General features: G+C 56.4%; 3 protein-coding genes across 3 annotated transcripts; 2 read left to right on the top strand and 1 right to left on the bottom strand.

The window, feature by feature from the left end:
• Positions 1-2,676: 2,676 nt before the first annotated feature.
• On the top strand, positions 2,677-3,601 carry LOC119713887 (claw keratin-like). The gene is made up of 3 exons (XM_038168097.2): positions 2,677-2,715; positions 3,093-3,101; positions 3,200-3,601. The coding sequence occupies exons 1-3, from the start codon at positions 2,677-2,679 to the stop codon at positions 3,599-3,601; spliced, it is 450 nt and encodes a 149-aa protein (XP_038024025.2).
• Positions 3,602-7,410: 3,809 nt separating this feature from the next.
• On the top strand, positions 7,411-8,200 carry LOC113840626 (claw keratin-like). Its single transcript, XM_072028099.1, has one exon. The coding sequence runs from the start codon at positions 7,421-7,423 to the stop codon at positions 7,853-7,855; it is 435 nt and encodes a 144-aa protein (XP_071884200.1). The 5' UTR covers positions 7,411-7,420; the 3' UTR covers positions 7,856-8,200.
• Positions 8,201-14,532: 6,332 nt separating this feature from the next.
• On the bottom strand, positions 14,533-15,185 carry LOC119713885 (claw keratin-like). Its single transcript, XM_038168095.2, has one exon. It carries the CDS (start codon positions 15,167-15,169, stop codon positions 14,735-14,737), a length of 435 nt encoding a protein of 144 aa, XP_038024023.2. The 5' UTR covers positions 15,170-15,185; the 3' UTR covers positions 14,533-14,734.
• Positions 15,186-23,989: the final 8,804 nt, after the last annotated feature.

A 23,989-nucleotide genomic window follows, 5' to 3' on the forward strand; every position in this document is an offset into this window, starting at 1 on the left:
TGCATGGCCAGGCCCCCAGAACACCTGGCCATAACAGCCATGATGAGGCACACCGGCTGCCTCCCACCACTCTGCCCTCACCCAGCATGCACGGGATGCTATGTGAGGCAGCACCCAGTGGTTGGCTGGCGGCCCTTGCAATGGAGCCTGGGGAGTTGTGTGGATGGGCAGAAATGCCATTTTTCCCTTCCCCTGCCTTGACAATTACGGGTGATGCGTGTTCTCCAGAGCCCCCACCACTGACCAACGTGCTGCCCCGCTGCTCTTCTTGATTTCCCTCACAGGAACAGTCTCAAAGAAAGACCACTGTGGAGAGCCAGGATCACACAATCAGAAGACACTTAGGGAATGAAGGGACATGAGGTGGGTACAGACATGCACCGCCTACTTAAGGCCTTTGTGTTTCCTGGGTCTGAATGGCTGTGATGTGTTCATGGCCATGTGGAGGACCTTGGGCAGACTTGGTTGTGTCTCCTTCACCCCTTCCCAGTGCCACCACCTGCAGCTGTGCACGTGGGCACAGTCAGCAGGTGGCAGCAGCCCTGACCATGCAGTGGCCATCTCTCTGTCTCCCCAGACCTCCACGGCTGACCATAGAAAAGGCAATATAAAGAGGTCAAACATGCTGTGGTGGCTGTGCAAGATGGCTGTTGCTTTTTCATGTTTTCACAATAGGATTCGGTACTCATTGCCATTCTACCCGGTGAGAGAAGGGAGGAGGTTCAGGGGCCTGTCCTCTACAAGACCCACTGGGGCCTCTGATCTTCAGTCGTAATGCCCTGTCCCAGCTGCACAAAGAATCATAGAATCATAGAATATCTCGAGTTGGAAAGGACCCTTAAGGAACATCAAGTCCAAAACCTGACACCGCACAGGTCTTCCCAAAATGTTAGACCATGTGCCTAAGTGCACAGTCCAATTCCTTCATAAATTCAGACAGGCTTGGTGCAGTGACTAATTCACTGTGGAGCCTGTTCCAGTGTGCGACCACCCTCTTGGAGAAGAACCTCTTCCTGATGTCCAAGCTAAACCTCCCCTCCTTCAGCTTAACGTGCAGAAGCAAGGGTCCCGGTAGCAAAGGCAGGAATGCAGCCAGCAGCCCAACTGCCCTGGCTCTGAGTTTTGGGGGAAGTCTGGAAGAAGAACGATGAAGAAATACCATGGGTCAAGAATGTGGTGCAACAGTGCTTTTATTAAAAGTCCATGGGAGCAGGAAGTTGACAGAAGGGCAGCCCCTGGGCAGAGGCATCCATCAGGTCCTTGGAAAAGGCACAGAGGAGGTAACCAGCAACCATGCTACATGAACAGGAGGAAGATACTGTGCTGCCTGTCATGGGGCAGCAAGTCCTGAAAAGAATCTCAATCGGGGCAGGTAAAAGTCAGAATTGGGCCGCATGCAGGCAGGAGGCCTCCAAGCTCTAGAGACAGGTGACACCAAAGGGGAGCCATTCCTGCGGCTGTCATGCTGGGAAATACCAGTGCAGCTGCAGAGCTCTCTTTAGTCAGAGGCTGGAGCCAGAGGTGGGTTTAGCAGGGCCCACAGTTGCCACTGAGGTACCTGTGGCCGCGACGCCAGCCGCCATATCCGCAGCTCCCAAAGGCTCCATAGCCCCCATAGCCGCCAAGGCCTCCATAGCCGCCAAGGCCTCCATAACCCCCAAGGCCTCCAGAGCCCAAAAGGCCACCATAACCCCCAAGGCCTCCATAGCCCCCAAAGGCACCACGGCCTCCAAAAGTGCCGCCAAAGCCCCCTGCAACAGCCGGGACTCCCGCCGAGCCGACCACGGCGTGCTGAGGGAAGGAGCTGAGGATGGGTCCGGGCAAGGTGAGCACCGTGGCCGGGGGCTGGATCACCACGGTGGAGTCAGGGCACTGCCGCACGCAGGGCTCGTTGGCGCTGTCAGCCAGCGGGGCCGGGGCAGCCACCCCGCACACAGGGGCACACAGGCTGGAGCAGGACATCTTCCACGTAGGCAAGGAGTACTGCAAAGGGCAGGCAGAGTTAGGCAAGGGTCTGGGGAGAGGCTGTATTGATGGAGGCAGGGAGAGAGCCCCGAGAAGCCTCCAAGAGCACGACTTACCCAGGTGATCTGTTTAGAGACAAGTGGAGGAAGCAGGATAGAGGGCTGCAAAGCCCTCAGCCCTTTTATACCTGTCCCAGAGAGCCTGCAGCATCGAACAGTTGGAAGCCCCAGATATTAATCCTGTAAAGCTACCATGCAACATGACACATGTGGAGATGTTGGGCAATTATGTCCTTCCCCATCACAGACATGAGGCGCTAAACATGCCCTGGGGAATAGGGAGGTGATGGGAGGGACAGACCATGATAGTCACCTACATGAAAGGCTAGGAGCCGCTAAAGCTGACCTCACAGCACCAGTAAATCCCAATGTGTTCATAATCCGAAACTTTGTCTATGAGGAAGTATCAGGGGTATTTTACGGAAGAAGCTCTTTGCAACTCTGCGCAAAGCCAGCACACCTGTCATTACCTCTCTTTTACGGGCTGGTAAACGGAGGTGGTAGAAGCTTGGGTAAACAGATGAAACCATCCCACCCACTTGCAGAAGCTTCCAAACACTCACCGTCACCCTGTACAGGCAAGGGCTGCAAGGCATTTGGCTGGGAGTTGAGGAGCATCCCTACGATTGCCCTTCTCCCTGCCCTGTGGAACATGTGCTACTCCTTGCTCTCCAATTCGCCTGAAGGCCAAGTAAAGAGCTGTGGCTATGTTGGAATTGTGGGTGAAGCCACATCTGCCTGGGGAATTAGGAATTCATTGGGGTTTCTTGGTGCCACAAGGTCAGTTTTGCAGCAGCTTGTCTTTCATGTAGATGAGTGTCATGCCCTGTTCCTTCCAGCAACTCCCAGTTTCCCAGGGAATGTTTGTACCTCAGTGTCCACAATGGGGAGGGATGTAATAGCCTCGCATCTCCACATTTGTCATGATTTCTGCTGGCTTTATTGCATGAATATCTGGGGCTTCCACCTCCACACCCTGCCTGATGCCGCAGGCTGTCTGGGACAGGTATAAAAGGGCTGAGGGCTTTGCAGCCCTCTATCCCGCTTCCTCCACTTGTCTCTAAACAGATCACCTGGGTAAGTCGTGCTCTTGGAGGCTTCTCGGGGCTCTCTCCCTGCCTCCATCAATACAGCCTCTCCCCAGACCCTTGCCTAACTCTGCCTGCCCTTTGCAGTACTCCTTGCCTACGTGGAAGATGTCCTGCTCCAGCCTGTGTGCCCCTGTGTGCGGGGTGGCTGCCCCGGCCCCGCTGGCTGACAGCGCCAACGAGCCCTGCGTGCGGCAGTGCCCCGACTCCACCGTGGTGATCCAGCCCCCGGCCACGGTGCTCACCTTGCCCGGACCCATCCTCAGCTCCTTCCCTCAGCACGCCGTGGTCGGCTCGGCGGGAGTCCCGGCTGTTGCAGGGGGCTTTGGCGGCACTTTTGGAGGCCATGGTGCCTTTGGGGGCTCTGGAGGCCTTGGGGGATATGGAGGCCTTGGCGGCTATGGGGGCTATGGAGCCTTTGGGAGCTGCGGATACGGCGGCTGGCGCCGGGGCCTCAGGTACCTCAGTGGAAACTGCGGACCATGCTAGGCCCACCTATGGCTCCAGTCTTTGATGAAGGAGAGCTCTGCAGTTGCCCTGAAATTTTCCCACCTGATGTTGCCATTAAAGGCTCCGCTTTATCATCATCGGGCTCAAGATCTTGGAGGCGTGGCACCTGCATGGGGCTCCTCTGTGCTTCTCCTTCCTGTTTGAGCTTTGCTTTAGGAATCAATGCCCCACAATGATGCAGCCAAGAATTGGACGCCTCCTGTTGCAAGGCTGCTGCTCACCAACGCTCTGCCTTCTGCTAGGAGTCAGGGACTACACTTCTGCCACCTCCCTAATCCCCTGGACCTGAAATAAAAGCTCTGTTAAAACACATTCTGGACCCTGTCTTTTCTGTGACACTTCCTCCATTCGCTTCTTCCTGTGAGGAGTGGGAGCTGCCATCGGGGAGTCCTCAAGAGCACCACAGGCACTCCCTCATATCCTCCAAAGGCCCTGCACACATGGCCATTACAAGAAGGTCACCACAGCCTCCTCAAGGGCAAACGCCTGGTTAGAGTCACCAGGGAGGCCAAGGGGCAGAGGAAGGAGGCTGACGGACCCCCACCAGCCTTTACTCCAACCTGATCGGTTTCCCTCCTCTTCCTACCACATCTGCATAGAGCACTGGCAAGCTTTTCCTCACCACTGGGCCAGAAGCTCTTCCCTGGATACACAGCTTGCCTACCTGTATCTGATGGACACAGCTCTGGCCAAGTAGGACAGCAATGCTCCACACAGCTCCATGCTGCAGACATGCTGCCAGGCATTGGCTGCCCTTCCTCACACACCAGCACACAAAGCAGTCTGCATGGCCAGGCCCCCAGAACACCTGGCCATAACAGCCGTGAGGAGACACGCCTGCTGCCTCCCACCACTCTGCCCTCACCCAGCATGCACGGGATGCTATGTGAGGCAGCACCCAGTGGTTGGCTGGCGGCCCTTGCAATGGAGCCTGGGGAGTTGTGTGGATGGGCAGAAATGCCATTTTTCCCTTCCCCTGCCTTGACAATTATGGGTGATGCATGTTCTCCTGAGCCCCCACCACTGACCAACGTGCTGCCCCGCTGCTCTTCTTGACTTCCCTCGCAGGAACAGTCTCAAAGAAAGACCACTGTGCAGAGCCAGGATCACACAATCAGAAGAGGTTTGGGAAAGGAAGGGACATGAGGTGGGTACGGACACGAACTGCCTACTCAAGGCGTTTGTGCTCCCTGGATCTGGATGGCTGCAATGGGTACATGGATGTGAGGGGAACCTGGGGCAGACTTGGTTGTGTCTCCTTCACCCCTTCCCAGTGCCACCACCTGCAGCTGTGCACGTGGGCACAGTCAGCAGGTGGCAGCAGCCCTGACCATGCAGTGGCCATCTCTCTGTCTCCCCAGACCTCCATGGCTGACCATAGAAAAGGCAATATAAAGAGGTCAAACATGCTGTGGTGGCTGTGCGAGTTCTCTGTCATGTTCTCCAAGTAGTATTGGGGATGTGTTGCCTTTGTACCCGGTGAGAGAAGGGAGGAGGTTCAGGGCCCTGTCCTCTACAAGACCCACTGGGGCCTCTGATCTTCAGTCGTAATGCCCTGCCCCAGCGGCCCAAAGACCACAGTAGCAAAGGCAGGAGTGCAGTCAGCAGCCCAACTGCCCTGGCTCTGAGTTTTGGGGGAAGTCTGGAAGAAGAATGATGAAGAAATACCATGGGTCAAGAATGTGGTGCAACAGAGCTTTTATTGAAGGTCCAGGGAAGCAAAGAGATGGCAGAAGGGCAGCCCCTGGGCAGAGGCAGCCTCCAACTCCTTGCAAGATGCAGGGAGGAGGAGAGCAGCAGCCAGCCACAGGAAAAGGCAGTTCCATGGGGTTGCATTGTCATGGGGCAGCAAGTCCTGAAGCAAAGCTGGTCAGGGACATGATAAAGGGAGAGCTAGGCCCCATGAAGTCACATGACCTCCAAGCTCTGGAGACGGGTGACGCCAAAGAGGAGCTTTTCCTGCTGGTGTCATGTTGGGACGTTCCAGAACAGCTGAGGAGCTCTCCTTCGTCAGGGGCAGGAGCCAGACGTGGGCTTAGCAGGGCCCACAGTTGCCACTGAGGTACCTGAGGCCCCGACGCCTGCCACCGTATCCGCAGCTCCCAAAGGCTCCATAGCCCCCATAGCCGCCAAGGCCTCCATAACCCCCAAGGCCTCCAGAGCCCAAAAGGCCACCATAACCCCCAAGGCCTCCATAGCCACCAAAGGCACCACGGCCTCCAAAAGTGCCGCCAAAGCCCCCTGCAACAGCCGGGACTCCCGCCGAGCCGACCACGGCGTGCTGAGGGAAGGAGCTGAGAATGGGTCCAGGCAAGGTGAGCACCGTGGCCGGGGGCTGGATCACCACGGTGGAGTCGGGGCACTGCCGCACACAGGGCTCGTTGGCGCTGTCAGCCAGCGGGGCCGGGGCAGCCACCCCGCACACAGGGGCACACAGGCTGGAGCAGGACATCTTCCACGTAGGCAAGGAGTACTGCAAAGGGCAGGCAGAGTTAGGCAAGGGTCTGGGGAGAGGCTGTATTGATGGAGGCAGGGAGAGAGCCCCGAGAAGCCTCCAAGAGCACGACTTACCCAGGTGATCTGTTCAGAGACAAGTGGAGGAAGCAGGATAGAGGGCTGCAAAGCCCTCAGCCCTTTTATATCTGTCTCAGGGAGCCTGTGGAATCAGGCAGGACGTGGAAGCCTCAGATATTCATGCAATAAAGCTGACTACCCTTCATGACACACGTGGTGATGCGGGGGCTATTATATCTCTCCCCAGTGGGGGACACTGAGGCACAAATGTGCCCTGGGGAACAGGAACGTGACAGGAGGAGTAGACCATGACGCGCACATACATGAAAGGCCAGCCACTGCTGAAGCTGATCTTATGACATGAATAAATCCCAATGAATTCCTAATCCCCCAGGTTGATGGGGGTTCACCCTCAGTACCAACAAAACCAGAGCTCTTTACTTGGCCTTAGATGAATTGGCGAGCAAGGAGTAGCACATGTCCCACGGGGCAGGGAGAAGGGCAATGGTTAGGGATGCTCCTCAACTCCCACCCAAGTGCCCTTCCGCCCTTGCCTGTACAGGGTGATGGTGAGTGTTTGGAATTTTCTGCAAGTGGGTGGGATGGCTTCATCTGTTTACCCAAACTTCTACCACCTCCGTTTACCACCCTGTGAAATGGAAGTAATGACAGGTGTGCTGGCTGTGTACAGTGTAGCACAGTGCTTCTTCAGCAAAATACCTCTGACTCTTCCACAGAGACAAAGTTTGGGATTAGGAAGAAATCAGGGTTTATTGGTGTTGTGAGGTCAGCTTCAGCAGTTGGTGACTTTCACATAGTTGCATGTCACAGTCTGTCCCTCCCATCAACTCCTGTTCCTGTGGGCATGCTTTTGCCTCATTTTCCTTGGTGGGGAGGGATACAATTGCCCTGACTCCACGTTTGCCGTGATTTGTGCTGGCTTTATTACACGAAAATTTGAGGCTTGTAATTGCATGAATAACTGACGGATATAATTGCCCTGCATTTACATGCATGTCATGAAGGGTGTCAGCTTTATTGTATGAATATCTGGGGCTTCCACATCTGTTTCTAGCTACGGGCTCTCGTACGATGTATAAAAGGGCTGAGGGCTTTGCAGCCCTCTATCCTGCTTCCTCCACTTGTCTCTAAACAGATCACCTGGGTAAGTCGTGCTCTTGGAGGCTTCTCGGGGCTCTCTCCCTGCCTCCATCAATACAGCCTCTCCCCAGACCCTTGCCTAACTCTGCCTGCCCTTTGCAGTACTCCTTGCCTACGTGGAAGATGTCCTGCTCCAGCCTGTGTGCCCCTGTGTGCGGGGTGGCTGCCCCGGCCCCGCTGGCTGACAGCGCCAACGAGCCCTGCGTGCGGCAGTGCCCCGACTCCACCGTGGTGATCCAGCCCCCGGCCACGGTGCTCACCTTGCCCGGACCCATCCTCAGCTCCTTCCCTCAGCACGCCGTGGTCGGCTCGGCGGGAGTCCCGGCTGTTGCAGGGGGCTTTGGCGGCACTTTTGGAGGCCGTGGTGCCTTTGGTGGCTATGGAGGCCTTGGGGGTTATGGTGGCCTTTTGGGCTCTGGAGGCCTTGTGGGTTATGGAGGCCTTGGCGGCTATGGAGGCCTTGGCGGCTATGGGGGCTATGGAGCCTTTGGGAGCTGCGGATATGGCGGCTGGCGTCGCGGCCACAGGTACCTCAGTGGCAACTGTGGGCCCTGCTAAACCCACCTCTGGCTCCAGCCTCTGACTAAAGAGAGCTCTGCAGCTGCACTGGTATTTCCCAGCATGACAGCCGCAGGAATGGCTCCCCTTTGGTGTCACCTGTCTCTAGAGCTTGGAGGCCTCCTGCCTGCATGCGGCCCAATTCTGACTTTTACCTGCCCCGATTGAGATTCTTTTCAGGACTTGCTGCCCCATGACAGGCAGCACAGTATCTTCCTCCTGTTCATGTAGCATGGTTGCTGGTTACCTCCTCTGTGCCTTTTCCAAGGACCTGATGGATGCCTCTGCCCAGGGGCTGCCCTTCTGTCAACTTCCTGCTCCCATGGACTTTTAATAAAAGCACTGTTGCACCACATTCTTGACCCATGGTATTTCTTCATCGTTCTTCTTCCAGACTTCCCCCAAAACTCAGAGCCAGGGCAGTTGGGCTGCTGGCTGCATTCCTGCCTTTGCTACCGGGACCCTTGCTTCTGCACGTTAAGCTGAAGGAGGGGAGGTTTAGCTTGGACATCAGGAAGAGGTTCTTCTCCAAGAGGGTGGTCGCACACTGGAACAGGCTCCACAGTGAATTAGTCACTGCACCAAGCCTGTCTGAATTTATGAAGGAATTGGACTGTGCACTTAGGCACATGGTCTAACATTTTGGGAAGACCTGTGCGGTGTCAGGTTTTGGACTTGATGTTCCTTAAGGGTCCTTTCCAACTCGAGATATTCTATGATTCTATGATTCTTTGTGCAGCTGGGACAGGGCATTACGACTGAAGATCAGAGGCCCCAGTGGGTCTTGTAGAGGACAGGCCCCTGAACCACCTCCCTTCTCTCACCGGGTAGAATGGCAATGAGTACCGAATCCTATTGTGAAAACATGAAAAAGCAACAGCCATCTTGCACAGCCACCACAGCATGTTTGACCCCTTTATATTGCCTTTTCTATGGTCAGCCTTGGAGGTCTGGGGAGACAGAGAGATGGCCACTGCATGGTCAGGGCTGCTGCCACCTGCTGACTGTGCCCACGTGCACAGCTGCAGGTGGTGGCACTGGGAAGGGGTGAAGGAGACACAACCAAGTCTGCCCCAGGTTCCCCTCACATCCATGTACCCATTGCAGCTATCCAGATCCAGGAAACACAAACGCCTTGAGTAGGCGGTGCGTGTCCGTACCCGCCTCATGTCCCTTCATTCCCTAAGTGTCTTCTGATTGTGTGATCCTGGCTCTGCACAGTGGTCTTTCTTTGAGACTGTTCCTGTGAGGGAAATCAAGAAGAGCAGCGGGGCAGCACGTTGGTCAGTGGTGGGGGCTCTGGAGAACACGCATCACCCGTAATTGTCAAGGCAGGGGAAGGGAAAAATGGCATTTCTGCCCATCCACACAACTCCCCAGGCTCCATTGCAAGGGCCGCCAGCCAACCACTGGGTGCTGCCTCACATAGCATCCCATGCATGCTGGGTGAGGGCAGAGTGGTGGGAGGCAGCAGGCGTGTCTCCTCACGGCTGTTATGGCCCGGTGTTCTGGGGGCCTGGCCATGCAGATTGCTTTGTGTGCTGGTGTGTGAGGAAGGGCAGCCAAGGCCTGGCAGCATGTCTGCAGCATGGAGCTGTGTGGAGCACTGCTGTCCTACTTGGCCAGAGCTGTGTCCCCCGGCTACAGGTAGGCAAGCTGTGTATCCAGGGAAGAGCTTCTGGCCCAGTGGTGGGGGAAAGCTTGCCAGTGCTCCATCGAGATGTGGGAGGAAACGGAGGGAAACTGGAGGGGGTGGAGTAAAGGCTGGTGGGGGGCCCTCAGCCTCTTTTGGATGTCCCATGGCCTCTGCAGTAGCTCCAACCAGGCCTTTTCCTCTGGGGAGCCTGTGGCAACTCTCTTTTAAGAGCTGTGCTGCCTGGGGTAGGGCGTGGAGGTGAGGGAATGGCTGCAGGACCTCTGAGAATGCCCTGGGTGGCAACTGGTAGGGTTGGATCCAGAAAGATGGTGCGTCCATATGGCAAGTGGGGAGAACAGGAAGTGTCAAGGAAAAACTCTGCTCAAGAATGTGGTATAACAGTTTTTATTACTGCTGTAGGGGATTGTAGGGAATCAGGGAGACGGCAGGAAGGCAGTCCCTGTCTCCTTGCAGAAGGTAGAGCGGTACTGAGAAACAGCCGTGCTACAGGAGGCGTCCATTCCTTGGCTACATCACCATGGGGCAGTGAGTCCTGAAGCAAAGCTCAAACAAGGAGGAGAAGGACAGAGGGGTCCCATGCAGGCACAAGACTTCTAAGCTCTGGAAACCAGTGACACCGAAGGGGAGCTCTTTGTGATGTCATGTCAGGATGTTCCAGGGCAGCTGAGGAGCTCTCCTTCATCAGGGGCAGGAGCCAGACGTGGGCTTAGCAGGGCCCGCAGTTGCCACTGAGGTACCTGAGGCCGCGGCGCCAGCCACCGTATCCGCAGCTCCCAAAGGCTCCATAGCCCCCATAGCCGCCAAGGCCTCCATAACCCCCAAGGCCTCCATAACCCCCAAGACCTCCAGAGCCCAAAAGGCCACCATAACCCCCAAGGCCTCCATAGCCACCAAAGGCACCACGGCCTCCAAAACTGCCACCAAAGCCCCCTGCAACAGCCGGGACTCCTGCCGAGCCGACCACGGCGTGCTGAGGGAAGGAGCTGAGGATGGGTCCGGGCAAGGTGAGCACTGTGGCCGGGGGCTGGATCACCACGGTGGAGTCGGGGCACTGCCGCACGCAGGGCTCGTTGGCGCTGTCAGCCAGCGGGGCCGGGGCAGCCACCCCGCACACAGGGGCACACAGGCTGGAGCAGGACATCTTCCACGTAGGCAAGGAGTACTGCAAAGGGCAGGCAGAGTTAGGCAAGGGTCTGGGGAGAGGCTGTATTGATGGAGGCAGGGAGAGAGCCCCGAGAAGCCTCCAAGAGCACGACTTACCCAGGTGATCTGTTTAGAGACAAGTGGAGGAAGCAGGATAGCGGGCTGCAAAGCCCTCAGCCCTTTTATACCTGTCTCAGAGAGCCCCTGGCATCAAACATAGGTGGAAGCCCCAGATATTCCTGCAATGTTGCCAGCATGAATCATGACAAATGTGAAGATGCGAGGCAATTATATCCCTCCCCATCGGGGACACCGAAACGCAAACATGCCCTCAGGAACAGGAGGTCATGGGAGGAACCGACATTGACACGCAACTACATCAAAGGCCAGCTGTTTTTTAAACTGACCTCATGGCACCAATAAACCCTGATTTCTTCCTAATCCTAAACTTTGTCTATGTAGAAGTGTCATGGGCAATTTGTTGAAGAAGTGCCTTTTTATCTCTGTGGACAACCAGCATACCTGTCATTACCTCCCTTTTATGGGCTGGTAAACAGAGGTGGTGGAAGATTGGGTGAAGGGATGAAGCCATCCCACCCACGTGAAGCAGTTCCCAAACACTCACCATCACCCTGTACAGGCAGTGGCTGTGAGGCACTCAACTGGGAGTTGAGGAGCATCCCTAACCATTGCCCTTCTCCCTGCCCTGTGGAACACGTGCTACTCCTTGTTCTCCAATTTGCCTGAAGGCCAAGCAAAGAGCTGTGGCTGTGTTGGTATCATGGGTGAAGCCTAATAAACCTGGGGGATTAGAACTCATTGGGGTTTATTGGTGCCATGAGGTCAGCTCCAGCAGTGTCTGGCCTTTTATGTATGTGAGTGTCATGGTCTGTCCCTCCCATCACCTCCCTGTTCCTCAGGACACGTATGAGCCTCAGTGTCCCCAGTGTGGAGGGATATAATTGTCTCACATCTCCACGTGTGTCATGATTTGTGCTGTCTTTATTGAATGAGTATCTGAGGCTTCCACCTCCGCCCCCTGCTTGATGCTGCAGGCTCTCTGGGACAGGTATAAAAGGGCTGAGGGCTTTGCAGCCCTCTATCCCGCTTCCTCCACTTGTCTCTAAACAGATCACCTGGGTAAGTCGTGCTCTTGGAGGCTTCTCGGGGCTCTCTCCCTGCCTCCATCAATACAGCCTCTCCCCAGACCCTTGCCTAACTCTGCCTGCCCTTTGCAGTACTCCTTGCCTACGTGGAAGATGTCCTGCTCCAGCCTGTGTGCCCCTGTGTGCGGGGTGGCTGCCCCGGCCCCGCTGGCTGACAGCGCCAACGAGCCCTGCATGCGGCAGTGCCCCGACTCCACCGTGGTGATCCAGCCCCCGGCCACGGTGCTCACCTTGCCCGGACCCATCCTCAGCTCCTTCCCTCAGCACGCCGTGGTCGGCTCGGCGGGAGTCCCGGCTGTTGCAGGGGGCTTTGGTGGCAGTTTTGGAGGCCGTGGTGCCTTTGGGGGCTATGGAGGCCTTGGGGGATATGGTGGCCTTTTGGGCTCTGGAGGCCTTGGGGGTTATGGAGGCCTTGGGGGTTACGGAGGCCTTGGCGGCTATGGGGGCTATGGAGCCTTTGGGAGCTGCGGATACGGTGGCTGGCGCCGGGGCCTCAGGTACCTCAGTGGAAACTGCGGGCCCTGCTAAGCCCACGTCTGGCTCCTGCCCCTGATGAAGGAGAACTCTGGAGCTGCCCTGGAACCTTCCCAACGTTCATTGCCAGGAAAGGCTCCCCTTCATCATCACTCGTCTCCACTGCTTGGGGGCCTTGTGTCTACATGGGCCCCAGATTCTTCCTTCTCCTGCTCTGAGCTTTGCTTCAAGACTTGCTGCCCCGTGACGATGTAGCCCACAGCTGTCTGCCAATTTCTGCGTCGTGACTGCTTCCACCGCCATCTGCAAGGAGTCAGGGGCTTCCACATGCCAGGGGCCGCCTTTCTGCCATCTCCCTTCTCCTCTAGACCTGCAATAAAAGCTCTGTTTCACCACATTCTTGACCCTGTCTTTTCTATGACCCTTAACGCATTTGCTCCTTGCTGTGAGTCTGTACAGGCCCCCAGGGTCCATTCCTGAGAGCTGCAATCCTGGGACATTCTCAGCCGCCCTCAGGAACTCCCTCACCTCTACGGCCATGACCATCAGAAGATGACCTTGATGGTCAGAGCAGCCATCAGTGAAGGGTCGCCACAGTGGGGCCACACACAGAACCATCACCAACCACTGCTCCCTCAGTGCTCGCACCATCTCATCCTCATCCCGGGCAATTAACAGCTACAGCCCAAGATGAGAGGTTGGTAACGAAAAGCACTTCTTGTCTACTCTGGCAGCTCCCTAGGGGCTTCCTGAAGGCCTTGGACTTTTAAGTCTCTGGGAACTGGTGCAGCCTCCCCAATGGCAAAGACCTGGTTAAAGCCACCTGAGAGGCCACTGAACAGAGGAAGGAGGCTGAGGGACCCCACCAGCCTTTCCTCCACCCCCTCCAGTTTCCCTTCCTCCCACATCTGCATGGAGCACTGGCAAGCTTTTCCTCACCACTGGGCCAGAAGCTCTTCCCTGGATACACAGCTTGCCTACCTGTAGCTGATGGACACAGCTCTGGCCAAGTAGGACAGCAGTGCTCCACACAGCTCCATGCTGCAGACATGCTGCCAGGCCTTGGCTGCCCTTCCTCACACACCAGCACACAAAGCAGTCTGCATGGCCAGGCCCCCAGAACACCTGGCCATAACAGCCATGATGAGGCACACCGGCTGCCTCCCACCACTCTGCCCTCACCCAGCATGCACGGGATGCTATGTGAGGCAGCACCCAGTGGTTGGCTGGCGGCCCTTGCACTGGAGTCTAGGGAGTGGTGCGGATGGGCAGAATTCGAAAAGATGTCCCCAAGCACAAGAGGAGACACACAAACTTCTGCGCAGGTGGTGGAGGAAAGCTGTGGCTGCTCTGATAGTTCACAACCGTTTTCCCCTTCCCCTGCCTTGACAATTACGTGTGATGCATGTTCTCTTGAGCCCCAAACCACTGACCCACGTGCTGCCCAACTGCTCTTCTTGACTTCCCTCGCAGGAACAGTCTCAAAGAAAGACCACTGTGCAGAGCCAGGATCACACGATCAGAAGACACTTAGGGAATGAAGGGACATGAGGCGGGTACGGACACAAACCGCCTAACCAAGGCGTTTGTGCTCCCTGGATCTGGATGGCTGCAATGGGTACATGGATGTGAGGGGAACCTGGGGCAGACTTGGTTGTGTCTCCTTCACCCCTTCCCAGTGCCACCACCTGCAGCTGTGCATGTGGGCACAGTCAGCGGGTGGCAGCAGCCCTGACCATGCAGTGGCCATCTCTCTGTCTCCCCAGACCTCCATGGCTGACCATAGAAAAGGCAATATAAAGGGGTCAAACATGCTGTGGTGGCTGTGCAAGTTCTCTGTCATGTTCTCCAAGTAGTATTGGGGATGCGTTGCCTTTCTACCCGGTGAGAGAAGGGAGGAGGTTCAGGGGCCTGTCCTCTACAAGACCCACTGGGGCCTCTGATCCTCAGTTGTAATGCCCTGCCCCAGCGGCCCAAAGACCTCAGTAGCAAAGGCAGGAGTGCAGCCAGCATCCCAACTGCCCTGGCTCTGGGTTTTGGGGGAAGTCTGGAAGAAGAATGATGAAGAAATACCATGGGTCAAGAATGTGGTGCAACAGAGCTTTTATTGAAGGTCCAGGGAAGCAAGGAGACGGCAGAAGGGCAGCCCCTGGGCAGAGGCAGCCTCCAACTCCTTGCAAGATGCAGGGAGGAGGAGAGCAGCAGCCAGCCACAGGAAAAGGCAGTTCCATGGGGTTGCATTGTCATGGGGCAGCAAGTCCTGAAGCAAAGCTGGTCAGGGACATGATAAAGAGAGAGCTGGGCCCCATGCAGGCACATGACCTCCAAGCTCTAGAGACGAGTGACACCAAAGAGGAGCTTTTCCTGCTGGTGTCATGCGGGACGTTCCAGGGCAGCTGAGGAGCTCTCCTTCTTCAGGGGCTGGAGCCAGACGTGGGCTTAGCAGGGCCCGCAATTGCCACTGAGGTATCTGAGGCCCCGGCGCCAGCCGCCATATCCACAGCTCCCAAAGGCTCCATAGCCCCCATAGCCGCCAAGGCCTCCATAACCCCCAAGGCCTCCATAACCCCCAAGACCTCCAGAGCCCAAAAGGCCACCATAACCCCCAAGGCCTCCATAGCCCCCAAAGGCACCACGGCCTCCAAAAGTGCCACCAAAGCCCCCTGCAACAGCCGGGACTCCTGCCGAGCCGACCACGGCGTGCTGAGGGAAGGAGCTGAGGATGGGTCCGGGCAAGGTGAGCACCGTGGCCGGGGGCTGGATCACCACGGTGGAGTCGGGGCACTGCCGCACGCAGGGCTCGTTGGCGCTGTCAGCCAGCGGGGCCGGGGCAGCCACCCCGCACACAGGGGCACACAGGCTGGAGCAGGACATCTTCCACGTAGGCAAGGAGTACTGCAAAGGGCAGGCAGAGTTAGGCAAGGGTCTGGGGAGAGGCTGTATTGATGGAGGCAGGGAGAGAGCCCCGAGAAGCCTCCAAGAGCACGACTTACCCAGGTGATCTGTTTAGAGACAAGTGGAGGAAGCGGGATAGAGGGCTGCAAAGCCCTCAGCCCTTTTATACCTGTCCCAGACAGCCTGCGGCATCAGGCAGGGTGTGGAGGTGGAAGCCCCAGATATTCATGCAATAAAGCCAGCAGAAATCATGACAAATGTGGAGATGCGAGGCTATTACATCCCTCCCCATTGTGGACACTGAGGTACAAACATTCCCTGGGAAACTGGGAGTTGCTGGAAGGAACAGGGCATGACACTCATCTACATGAAAGACAAGCTGCTGCAAAACTGACCTTGTGGCACCAAGAAACCCCAATGAATTCCTAATTCCCCAGGCAGATGTGGCTTCACCCACAATTCCAACATAGCCACAGCTCTTTACTTGGCCTTCAGGCGAATTGGAGAGCAAGGAGTAGCACATGTTCCACAGGGCAGGGAGAAGGGCAATCGTAGGGATGCTCCTCAACTCCCAGCCAAATGCCTTGCAGCCCTTGCCTGTACAGGGTGACGGTGAGTGTTTGGAAGCTTCTGCAAGTGGGTGGGATGGTTTCATCTGTTTACCCAAGCTTCTACCACCTCCGTTTACCAGCCCGTAAAAGAGAGGTAATGACAGGTGTGCTGGCTTTGCGCAGAGTTGCAAAGAGCTTCTTCCGTAAAATACCCCTGATACTTCCTCATAGACAAAGTTTCGGATTATGAACACATTGGGATTTACTGGTGCTGTGAGGTCAGCTTTAGCGGCTCCTAGCCTTTCATGTAGGTGACTATCATGGTCTGTCCCTCCCATCACCTCCCTATTCCCCAGGGCATGTTTAGCGCCTCATGTCTGTGATGGGGAAGGACATAATTGCCCAACATCTCCACATGTGTCATGTTGCATGGTAGCTTTACAGGATTAATATCTGGGGCTTCCAACTGTTCGATGCTGCAGGCTCTCTGGGACAGGTATAAAAGGGCTGAGGGCTTTGCAGCCCTCTATCCTGCTTCCTCCACTTGTCTCTAAACAGATCACCTGGGTAAGTCGTGCTCTTGGAGGCTTCTCGGGGCTCTCTCCCTGCCTCCATCAATACAGCCTCTCCCCAGACCCTTGCCTAACTCTGCCTGCCCTTTGCAGTACTCCTTGCCTACGTGGAAGATGTCCTGCTCCAGCCTGTGTGCCCCTGTGTGCGGGGTGGCTGCCCCGGCCCCGCTGGCTGACAGCGCCAACGAGCCCTGCGTGCGGCAGTGCCCTGACTCCACCGTGGTGATCCAGCCCCCGGCCACGGTGCTCACCTTGCCCGGACCCATCCTCAGCTCCTTCCCTCAGCACGCCGTGGTCGGCTCGGCGGGAGTCCCGGCTGTTGCAGGGGGCTTTGGTGGCAGTTTTGGAGGCCGTGGTGCCTTTGGTGGCTATGGAGGCCTTGGGGGATATGGTGGCCTTTTGGGCTCTGGAGGCCTTGGGGGTTATGGAGGCCTTGGGGGTTACGGAGGCCTTGGCGGCTATGGGGGCTATGGAGCCTTTGGGAGCTGCGGATATGGCGGCTGGCGTCGCGGCCACAGGTACCTCAGTGGCAACTGTGGGCCCTGCTAAACCCATCTCTGGCTCCAGCCTCTGACTAAAGAGAGCTCTGCAGCTGCACTGGTATTTCCCAGCATGACAGCCGCAGGAATGGCTCCCCTTTGGTGTCACCTGTCTCTAGAGCTTGGAGGCCTCCTGCCTGCATGCGGCCCAATTCTGACTTTTACCTGCCCCGATTGAGATTCTTTTCAGGACTTGCTGCCCCATGACAGGCAGCACAGTATCTTCCTCCTGTTCATGTAGCATGGTTGCTGGTTACCTCCTCTGTGCCTTTTCCAAGGACCTGATGGATGCCTCTGCCCAGGGGCTGCCCTTCTGTCAACTTCCTGCTCCCATGGACTTTTAATAAAAGCACTGTTGCACCACATTCTTGACCCATGGTATTTCTTCATCGTTCTTCTTCCAGACTTCCCCCAAAACTCAGAGCCAGGGCAGTTGGGCTGCTGGCTGCATTCCTGCCTTTGCTACCGGGACCCTTGCTTCTGCACGTTAAGCTGAAGGAGGGGAGGTTTAGCTTGGACATCAGGAAGAGGTTCTTCTCCAAGAGGGTGGTCGCACACTGGAACAGGCTCCACAGTGAATTAGTCACTGCACCAAGCCTGTCTGAATTTATGAAGGAATTGGACTGTGCACTTAGGCACATGGTCTAACATTTTGGGAAGACCTGTGCGGTGTCAGGTTTTGGACTTGATGTTCCTTAAGGGTCCTTTCCAACTCGAGATATTCTATGATTCTATGATTCTTTGTGCAGCTGGGACAGGGCATTACGACTGAAGATCAGAGGCCCCAGTGGGTCTTGTAGAGGACAGGCCCCTGAACCTCCTCCCTTCTCTCACCGGGTAGAATGGCAATGAGTACCGAATCCTATTGTGAAAACATGAAAAAGCAACAGCCATCTTGCACAGCCACCACAGCATGTTTGACCCCTTTATATTGCCTTTTCTATGGTCAGCCGTGGAGGTCTGGGGAGACAGAGAGATGGCCACTGCATGGTCAGGGCTGCTGCCACCCGCTGACTGTGCCCACATGCACAGCTGCAGGTGGTGGCACTGGGAAGGGGTGAAGGAGACACAACCAAGTCTGCCCAAGGTCCTCCACATGGCCATGAACACATCACAGCCATTCAGACCCAGGAAACACAAAGGCCTTAAGTAGGCGGTTTGTGTCCGTACCCGCCTCATGTCCCTTCATTCCCTAAGTGTCTTCTGATCGTGTGATCCTGGCTCTGCACAGTGGTCTTTCTTTGAGACTGTTCCTGTGAGGGAAATCAAGAAGAGCAGCGGGGCAGCACGTTGGTCAGTGGTGGGGGCTCAGGAGAACATGCATCACCCGTAATTGTCAAGGCAGGGGAAGGGAAAAATGGCATTTCTGCCCATCCACACAACTCCCCAGGCTCCATCGCAAGGGCCGCCAGCCAACCACTGGGTGCTGCCTCACATAGCATCCCGTGCATGCTGGGTGAGGGCAGAGTGGTGGGAGGCAGCCGGTGTGCCTCATCATGGCTGTTATGGCCAGGTGTTCTGGGGGCCTGGCCATGCAGACTGCTTTGTGTGCTGGTGTGTGAGGAAGGGCAGCCAAGGCCTGGCAGCATGTCTGCAGCATGGAGCTGTGTGGAGCACTGCTGTCCTACTTGGCCAGAGCTGTGTCCATCAGCTACAGGTAGGCAAGCTGTGTATCCAGGGAAGAGCTTCTGGCCCAGTGGTGAGGAAAAGCTTGCCAGTGCTCCATGCAGATGTGGGAGGAAGGGAAACTGGAGGGGGTGGAGGAAAGGCTGGTGGGGTCCCTCAGCCTCCTTCCTCTGTTCAGTGGCCTCTCAGGTGGCTTTAACCAGGTCTTTGCCATTGGGGAGGCTGCACCAGTTCCCAGAGACTTAAAAGTCCAAGGCCTTCAGGAAGCCCCTAGGGAGCTGCCAGAGTAGACAAGAAGTGCTTTTCGTTACCAACCTCTCATCTTGGGCTGTAGCTGTTAATTGCCCGGGATGAGGATGAGATGGTGCGAGCACTGAGGGAGCAGTGGTTGGTGATGGTTCTGTGTGTGGCCCCACTGTGGCGACCCTTCACTGATGGCTGCTCTGACCATCAAGGTCATCTTCTGATGGTCATGGCCGTAGAGGTGAGGGAGTTCCTGAGGGCGGCTGAGAATGTCCCAGGATTGCAGCTCTCAGGAATGGACCCTGGGGGCCTGTACAGACTCACAGCAAGGAGCAAATGCGTTAAGGGTCATAGAAAAGACAGGGTCAAGAATGTGGTGAAACAGAGCTTTTATTGCAGGTCTAGAGGAGAAGGGAGATGGCAGAAAGGCGGCCCCTGGCATGTGGAAGCCCCTGACTCCTTGCAGATGGCGGTGGAAGCAGTCACGACGCAGAAATTGGCAGACAGCTGTGGGCTACATCGTCACGGGGCAGCAAGTCTTGAAGCAAAGCTCAGAGCAGGAGAAGGAAGAATCTGGGGCCCATGTAGACACAAGGCCCCCAAGCAGTGGAGACGAGTGATGATGAAGGGGAGCCTTTCCTGGCAATGAACGTTGGGAAGGTTCCAGGGCAGCTCCAGAGTTCTCCTTCATCAGGGGCAGGAGCCAGACGTGGGCTTAGCAGGGCCCGCAGTTTCCACTGAGGTACCTGAGGCCCCGGCGCCAGCCACCGTATCCGCAGCTCCCAAAGGCTCCATAGCCCCCATAGCCGCCAAGGCCTCCGTAACCCCCAAGGCCTCCATAACCCCCAAGGCCTCCAGAGCCCAAAAGGCCACCATATCCCCCAAGGCCTCCATAGCCCCCAAAGGCACCACGGCCTCCAAAACTGCCACCAAAGCCCCCTGCAACAGCCGGGACTCCCGCCGAGCTGACCACGGCGTGCTGAGGGAAGGAGCTGAGGATGGGTCCGGGCAAGGTGAGCACCGTGGCCGGGGGCTGGATCACCACGGTGGAGTCGGGGCACTGCCGCACGCAGGGCTCGTTGGCGCTGTCAGCCAGCGGGGCCGGGGCAGCCACCCCGCACACAGGGGCACACAGGCTGGAGCAGGACATCTTCCACGTAGGCAAGGAGTACTGCAAAGGGCAGGCAGAGTTAGGCAAGGGTCTGGGGAGAGGCTGTATTGATGGAGGCAGGGAGAGAGCCCCGAGAAGCCTCCAAGAGCACGACTTACCCAGGTGATCTGTTTAGAGACAAGTGGAGGAAGCGGGATAGAGGGCTGCAAAGCCCTCAGCCCTTTTATACCTGTCCCAGAGAGCCTGCAGCATCAAGCAGGGGGCGGAGGTGGAAGCCTCAGATACTCATTCAATAAAGACAGCACAAATCATGACACACGTGGAGATGTGAGACAATTATATCCCTCCACACTGGGGACACTGAGGCTCATACGTGTCCTGAGGAACAGGGAGGTGATGGGAGGGACAGACCATGACACTCACATACATAAAAGGCCAGACACTGCTGGAGCTGACCTCATGGCACCAATAAACCCCAATGAGTTCTAATCCCCCAGGTTTATTAGGCTTCACCCATGATACCAACACAGCCACAGCTCTTTGCTTGGCCTTCAGGCAAATTGGAGAACAAGGAGTAGCACGTGTTCCACAGGGCAGGGAGAAGGGCAATGGTTAGGGATGCTCCTCAACTCCCAGTTGAGTGCCTCACAGCCACTGCCTGTACAGGGTGATGGTGAGTGTTTGGGAACTGCTTCACGTGGGTGGGATGGCTTCATCCCTTCACCCAATCTTCCACCACCTCTGTTTACCAGCCCATAAAAGGGAGGTAATGACAGGTATGCTGGTTGTCCACAGAGATAAAAAGGCACTTCTTCAACAAATTGCCCATGACACTTCTACATAGACAAAGTTTAGGATTAGGAAGAAATCAGGGTTTATTGGTGCCATGAGGTCAGTTTAAAAAACAGCTGGCCTTTGATGTAGTTGCGTGTCAATGTCGGTTCCTCCCATGACCTCCTGTTCCTGAGGGCATGTTTGCGTTTCGGTGTCCCCGATGGGGAGGGATATAATTGCCTCGCATCTTCACATTTGTCATGATTCATGCTGGCAACATTGCAGGAATATCTGGGGCTTCCACCTATGTTTGATGCCAGGGGCTCTCTGAGACAGGTATAAAAGGGCTGAGGGCTTTGCAGCCCGCTATCCTGCTTCCTCCACTTGTCTCTAAACAGATCACCTGGGTAAGTCGTGCTCTTGGAGGCTTCTCGGGGCTCTCTCCCTGCCTCCATCAATACAGCCTCTCCCCAGACCCTTGCCTAACTCTGCCTGCCCTTTGCAGTACTCCTTGCCTACGTGGAAGATGTCCTGCTCCAGCCTGTGTGCCCCTGTGTGCGGGGTGGCTGCCCCGGCCCCGCTGGCTGACAGCGCCAACGAGCCCTGCGTGCGGCAGTGCCCCGACTCCACCGTGGTGATCCAGCCCCCGGCCACGGTGCTCACCTTGCCCGGACCCATCCTCAGCTCCTTCCCTCAGCACGCCGTGGTCGGCTCGGCGGGAGTCCCGGCTGTTGCAGGGGGCTTTGGTGGCAGTTTTGGAGGCCGTGGTGCCTTTGGTGGCTATGGAGGCCTTGGGGGTTATGGTGGCCTTTTGGGCTCTGGAGGTCTTGGGGGTTATGGAGGCCTTGGGGGTTATGGAGGCCTTGGCGGCTATGGGGGCTATGGAGCCTTTGGGAGCTGCGGATACGGTGGCTGGCGCCGCGGCCTCAGGTACCTCAGTGGCAACTGCGGGCCCTGCTAAGCCCACGTCTGGCTCCTGCCCCTGATGAAGGAGAGCTCCTCAGCTGCCCTGGAACATCCTGACATGACATCACAAAGAGCTCCCCTTCGGTGTCACTGGTTTCCAGAGCTTAGAAGTCTTGTGCCTGCATGGGACACCTCTGTCCTTCTCCTCCTTGTTTGAGCTTTGCTTCAGGACTCACTGCCCCATGGTGATGTAGCCAAGGAATGGACGCCTCCTGTAGCACGGCTGTTTCTCAGTACCGCTCTACCTTCTGCAAGGAGACAGGGACTGCCTTCCTGCCGTCTCCCTGATTCCCTACAATCCCCTACAGCAGTAATAAAAACTGTTATACCACATTCTTGAGCAGAGTTTTTCCTTGACACTTCCTGTTCTCCCCACTTGCCATATGGACGCACCATCTTTCTGGATCCAACCCTACCAGTTGCCACCCAGGGCATTCTCAGAGGTCCTGCAGCCATTCCCTCACCTCCACGCCCTACCCCAGGCAGCACAGCTCTTAAAAGAGAGTTGCCACAGGCTCCCCAGAGGAAAAGGCCTGGTTGGAGCTACTGCAGAGGCCATGGGACATCCAAAAGAGGCTGAGGGCCCCCCACCAGCCTTTACTCCACCCCCTCCAGTTTCCCTCCGTTTCCTCCCACATCTCGATGGAGCACTGGCAAGCTTTCCCCCACCACTGGGCCAGAAGCTCTTCCCTGGATACACAGCTTGCCTACCTGTAGCCGGGGGACACAGCTCTGGCCAAGTAGGACAGCAGTGCTCCACACAGCTCCATGCTGCAGACATGCTGTCAGGCCTTGGCTGCCCTTCCTCACACACCAGCACACAAAGCAATCTGCATGGCCAGGCCCCCAGAACACCGGGCCATAACAGCCGTGAGGAGACACGCCTGCTGCCTCCCACCACTCTGCCCTCACCCAGCATGCATGGGATGCTATGTGAGGCAGCACCCAGTGGTTGGCTGGCGGCCCTTGCAATGGAGCCTGGGGAGTTGTGTGGATGGGCAGAAATGCCATTTTTCCCTTCCCCTGCCTTGACAATTACGGGTGATGCGTGTTCTCCAGAGCCCCCACCACTGACCAACGTGCTGCCCCGCTGCTCTTCTTGATTTCCCTCACAGGAACAGTCTCAAAGAAAGACCACTGTGCAGAGCCAGGATCACACAATCAGAAGACACTTAGGGAATGAAGGGACATGAGGCGGGTACGGACACGCACCGCCTACTCAAGGCGTTTGTGTTTCCTGGATCTGGATAGCTGCAATGGGTACATGGATGTGAGGGGAACCTGGGGCAGACTTGGTTGTGTCTCCTTCACCCCTTCCCAGTGCCACCACCTGCAGCTGTGCACGTGGGCACAGTCAGCAGGTGGCAGCAGCCCTGACCATGCAGTGGCCATCTCTCTGTCTCCCCAGACCTCCAAGGCTGACCATAGAAAAGGCAATATAAAGGGGTCAAACATGCTGTGGTGGCTGTGCAAGATGGCTGTTGCTTTTTCATGTTTTCACAATAGGATTCGGTACTCATTGCCATTCTACCCGGTGAGAGAAGGGAGGTGGTTCAGGGGCCTGTCCTCTACAAGACCCACTGGGGCCTCTGATCTTCAGTCGTAATGCCCTGTCCCAGCTGCACAAAGAATCATAGAATCATAGAATATCTCGAGTTGGAAAGGACCCTTAAGGAACATCAAGTCCAAAACCTGACACCGCACAGGTCTTCCCAAAATGTTAGACCATGTGCCTAAGTGCACAGTCCAATTCCTTCATAAATTCAGACAGGCTTGGTGCAGTGACTAATTCACTGTGGAGCCTGTTCCAGTGTGCGACCACCCTCTTGGAGAAGAACCTCTTCCTGATGTCCAAGCTAAACCTCCCCTCCTTCAGCTTAACGTGCAGAAGCAAGGGTCCCGGTAGCAAAGGCAGGAATGCAGCCAGCAGCCCAACTGCCCTGGCTCTGAGTTTTGGGGGAAGTCTGGAAGAAGAACGATGAAGAAATACCATGGGTCAAGAATGTGGTGCAACAGTGCTTTTATTAAAAGTCCATGGGAGCAGGAAGTTGACAGAAGGGCAGCCCCTGGGCAGAGGCATCCATCAGGTCCTTGGAAAAGGCACAGAGGAGGTAACCAGCAACCATGCTACATGAACAGGAGGAAGATACTGTGCTGCCTGTCATGGGGCAGCAAGTCCTGAAAAGAATCTCAATCGGGGCAGGTAAAAGTCAGAATTGGGCCGCATGCAGGCAGGAGGCCTCCAAGCTCTAGAGACAGGTGACACCAAAGGGGAGCCATTCCTGCGGCTGTCATGCTGGGAAATACCAGTGCAGCTGCAGAGCTCTCTTTAGTCAGAGGCTGGAGCCAGAGATGGGTTTAGCAGGGCCCACAGTTGCCACTGAGGTACCTGTGGCCGCGACGCCAGCCGCCATATC

This window comes from Anas platyrhynchos, chromosome 26 (genome assembly GCF_047663525.1).
Source record: "Anas platyrhynchos isolate ZD024472 breed Pekin duck chromosome 26, IASCAAS_PekinDuck_T2T, whole genome shotgun sequence".
Classification (NCBI taxonomy): domain Eukaryota; kingdom Metazoa; phylum Chordata; class Aves; order Anseriformes; family Anatidae; genus Anas; species Anas platyrhynchos.

Coding starts and splice junctions, on each gene's coding strand:
- LOC119713887 (XM_038168097.2), top strand. CDS start 2,677: ATGTGCTACTCCTTGCTCTCCAATTCGCCTGAAGGCCAA.
- LOC113840626 (XM_072028099.1), top strand. CDS start 7,421: ATGTCCTGCTCCAGCCTGTGTGCCCCTGTGTGCGGGGTGGCTGCCCCG.
- LOC119713885 (XM_038168095.2), bottom strand. CDS start 15,169: ATGTCCTGCTCCAGCCTGTGTGCCCCTGTGTGCGGGGTGGCTGCCCCG.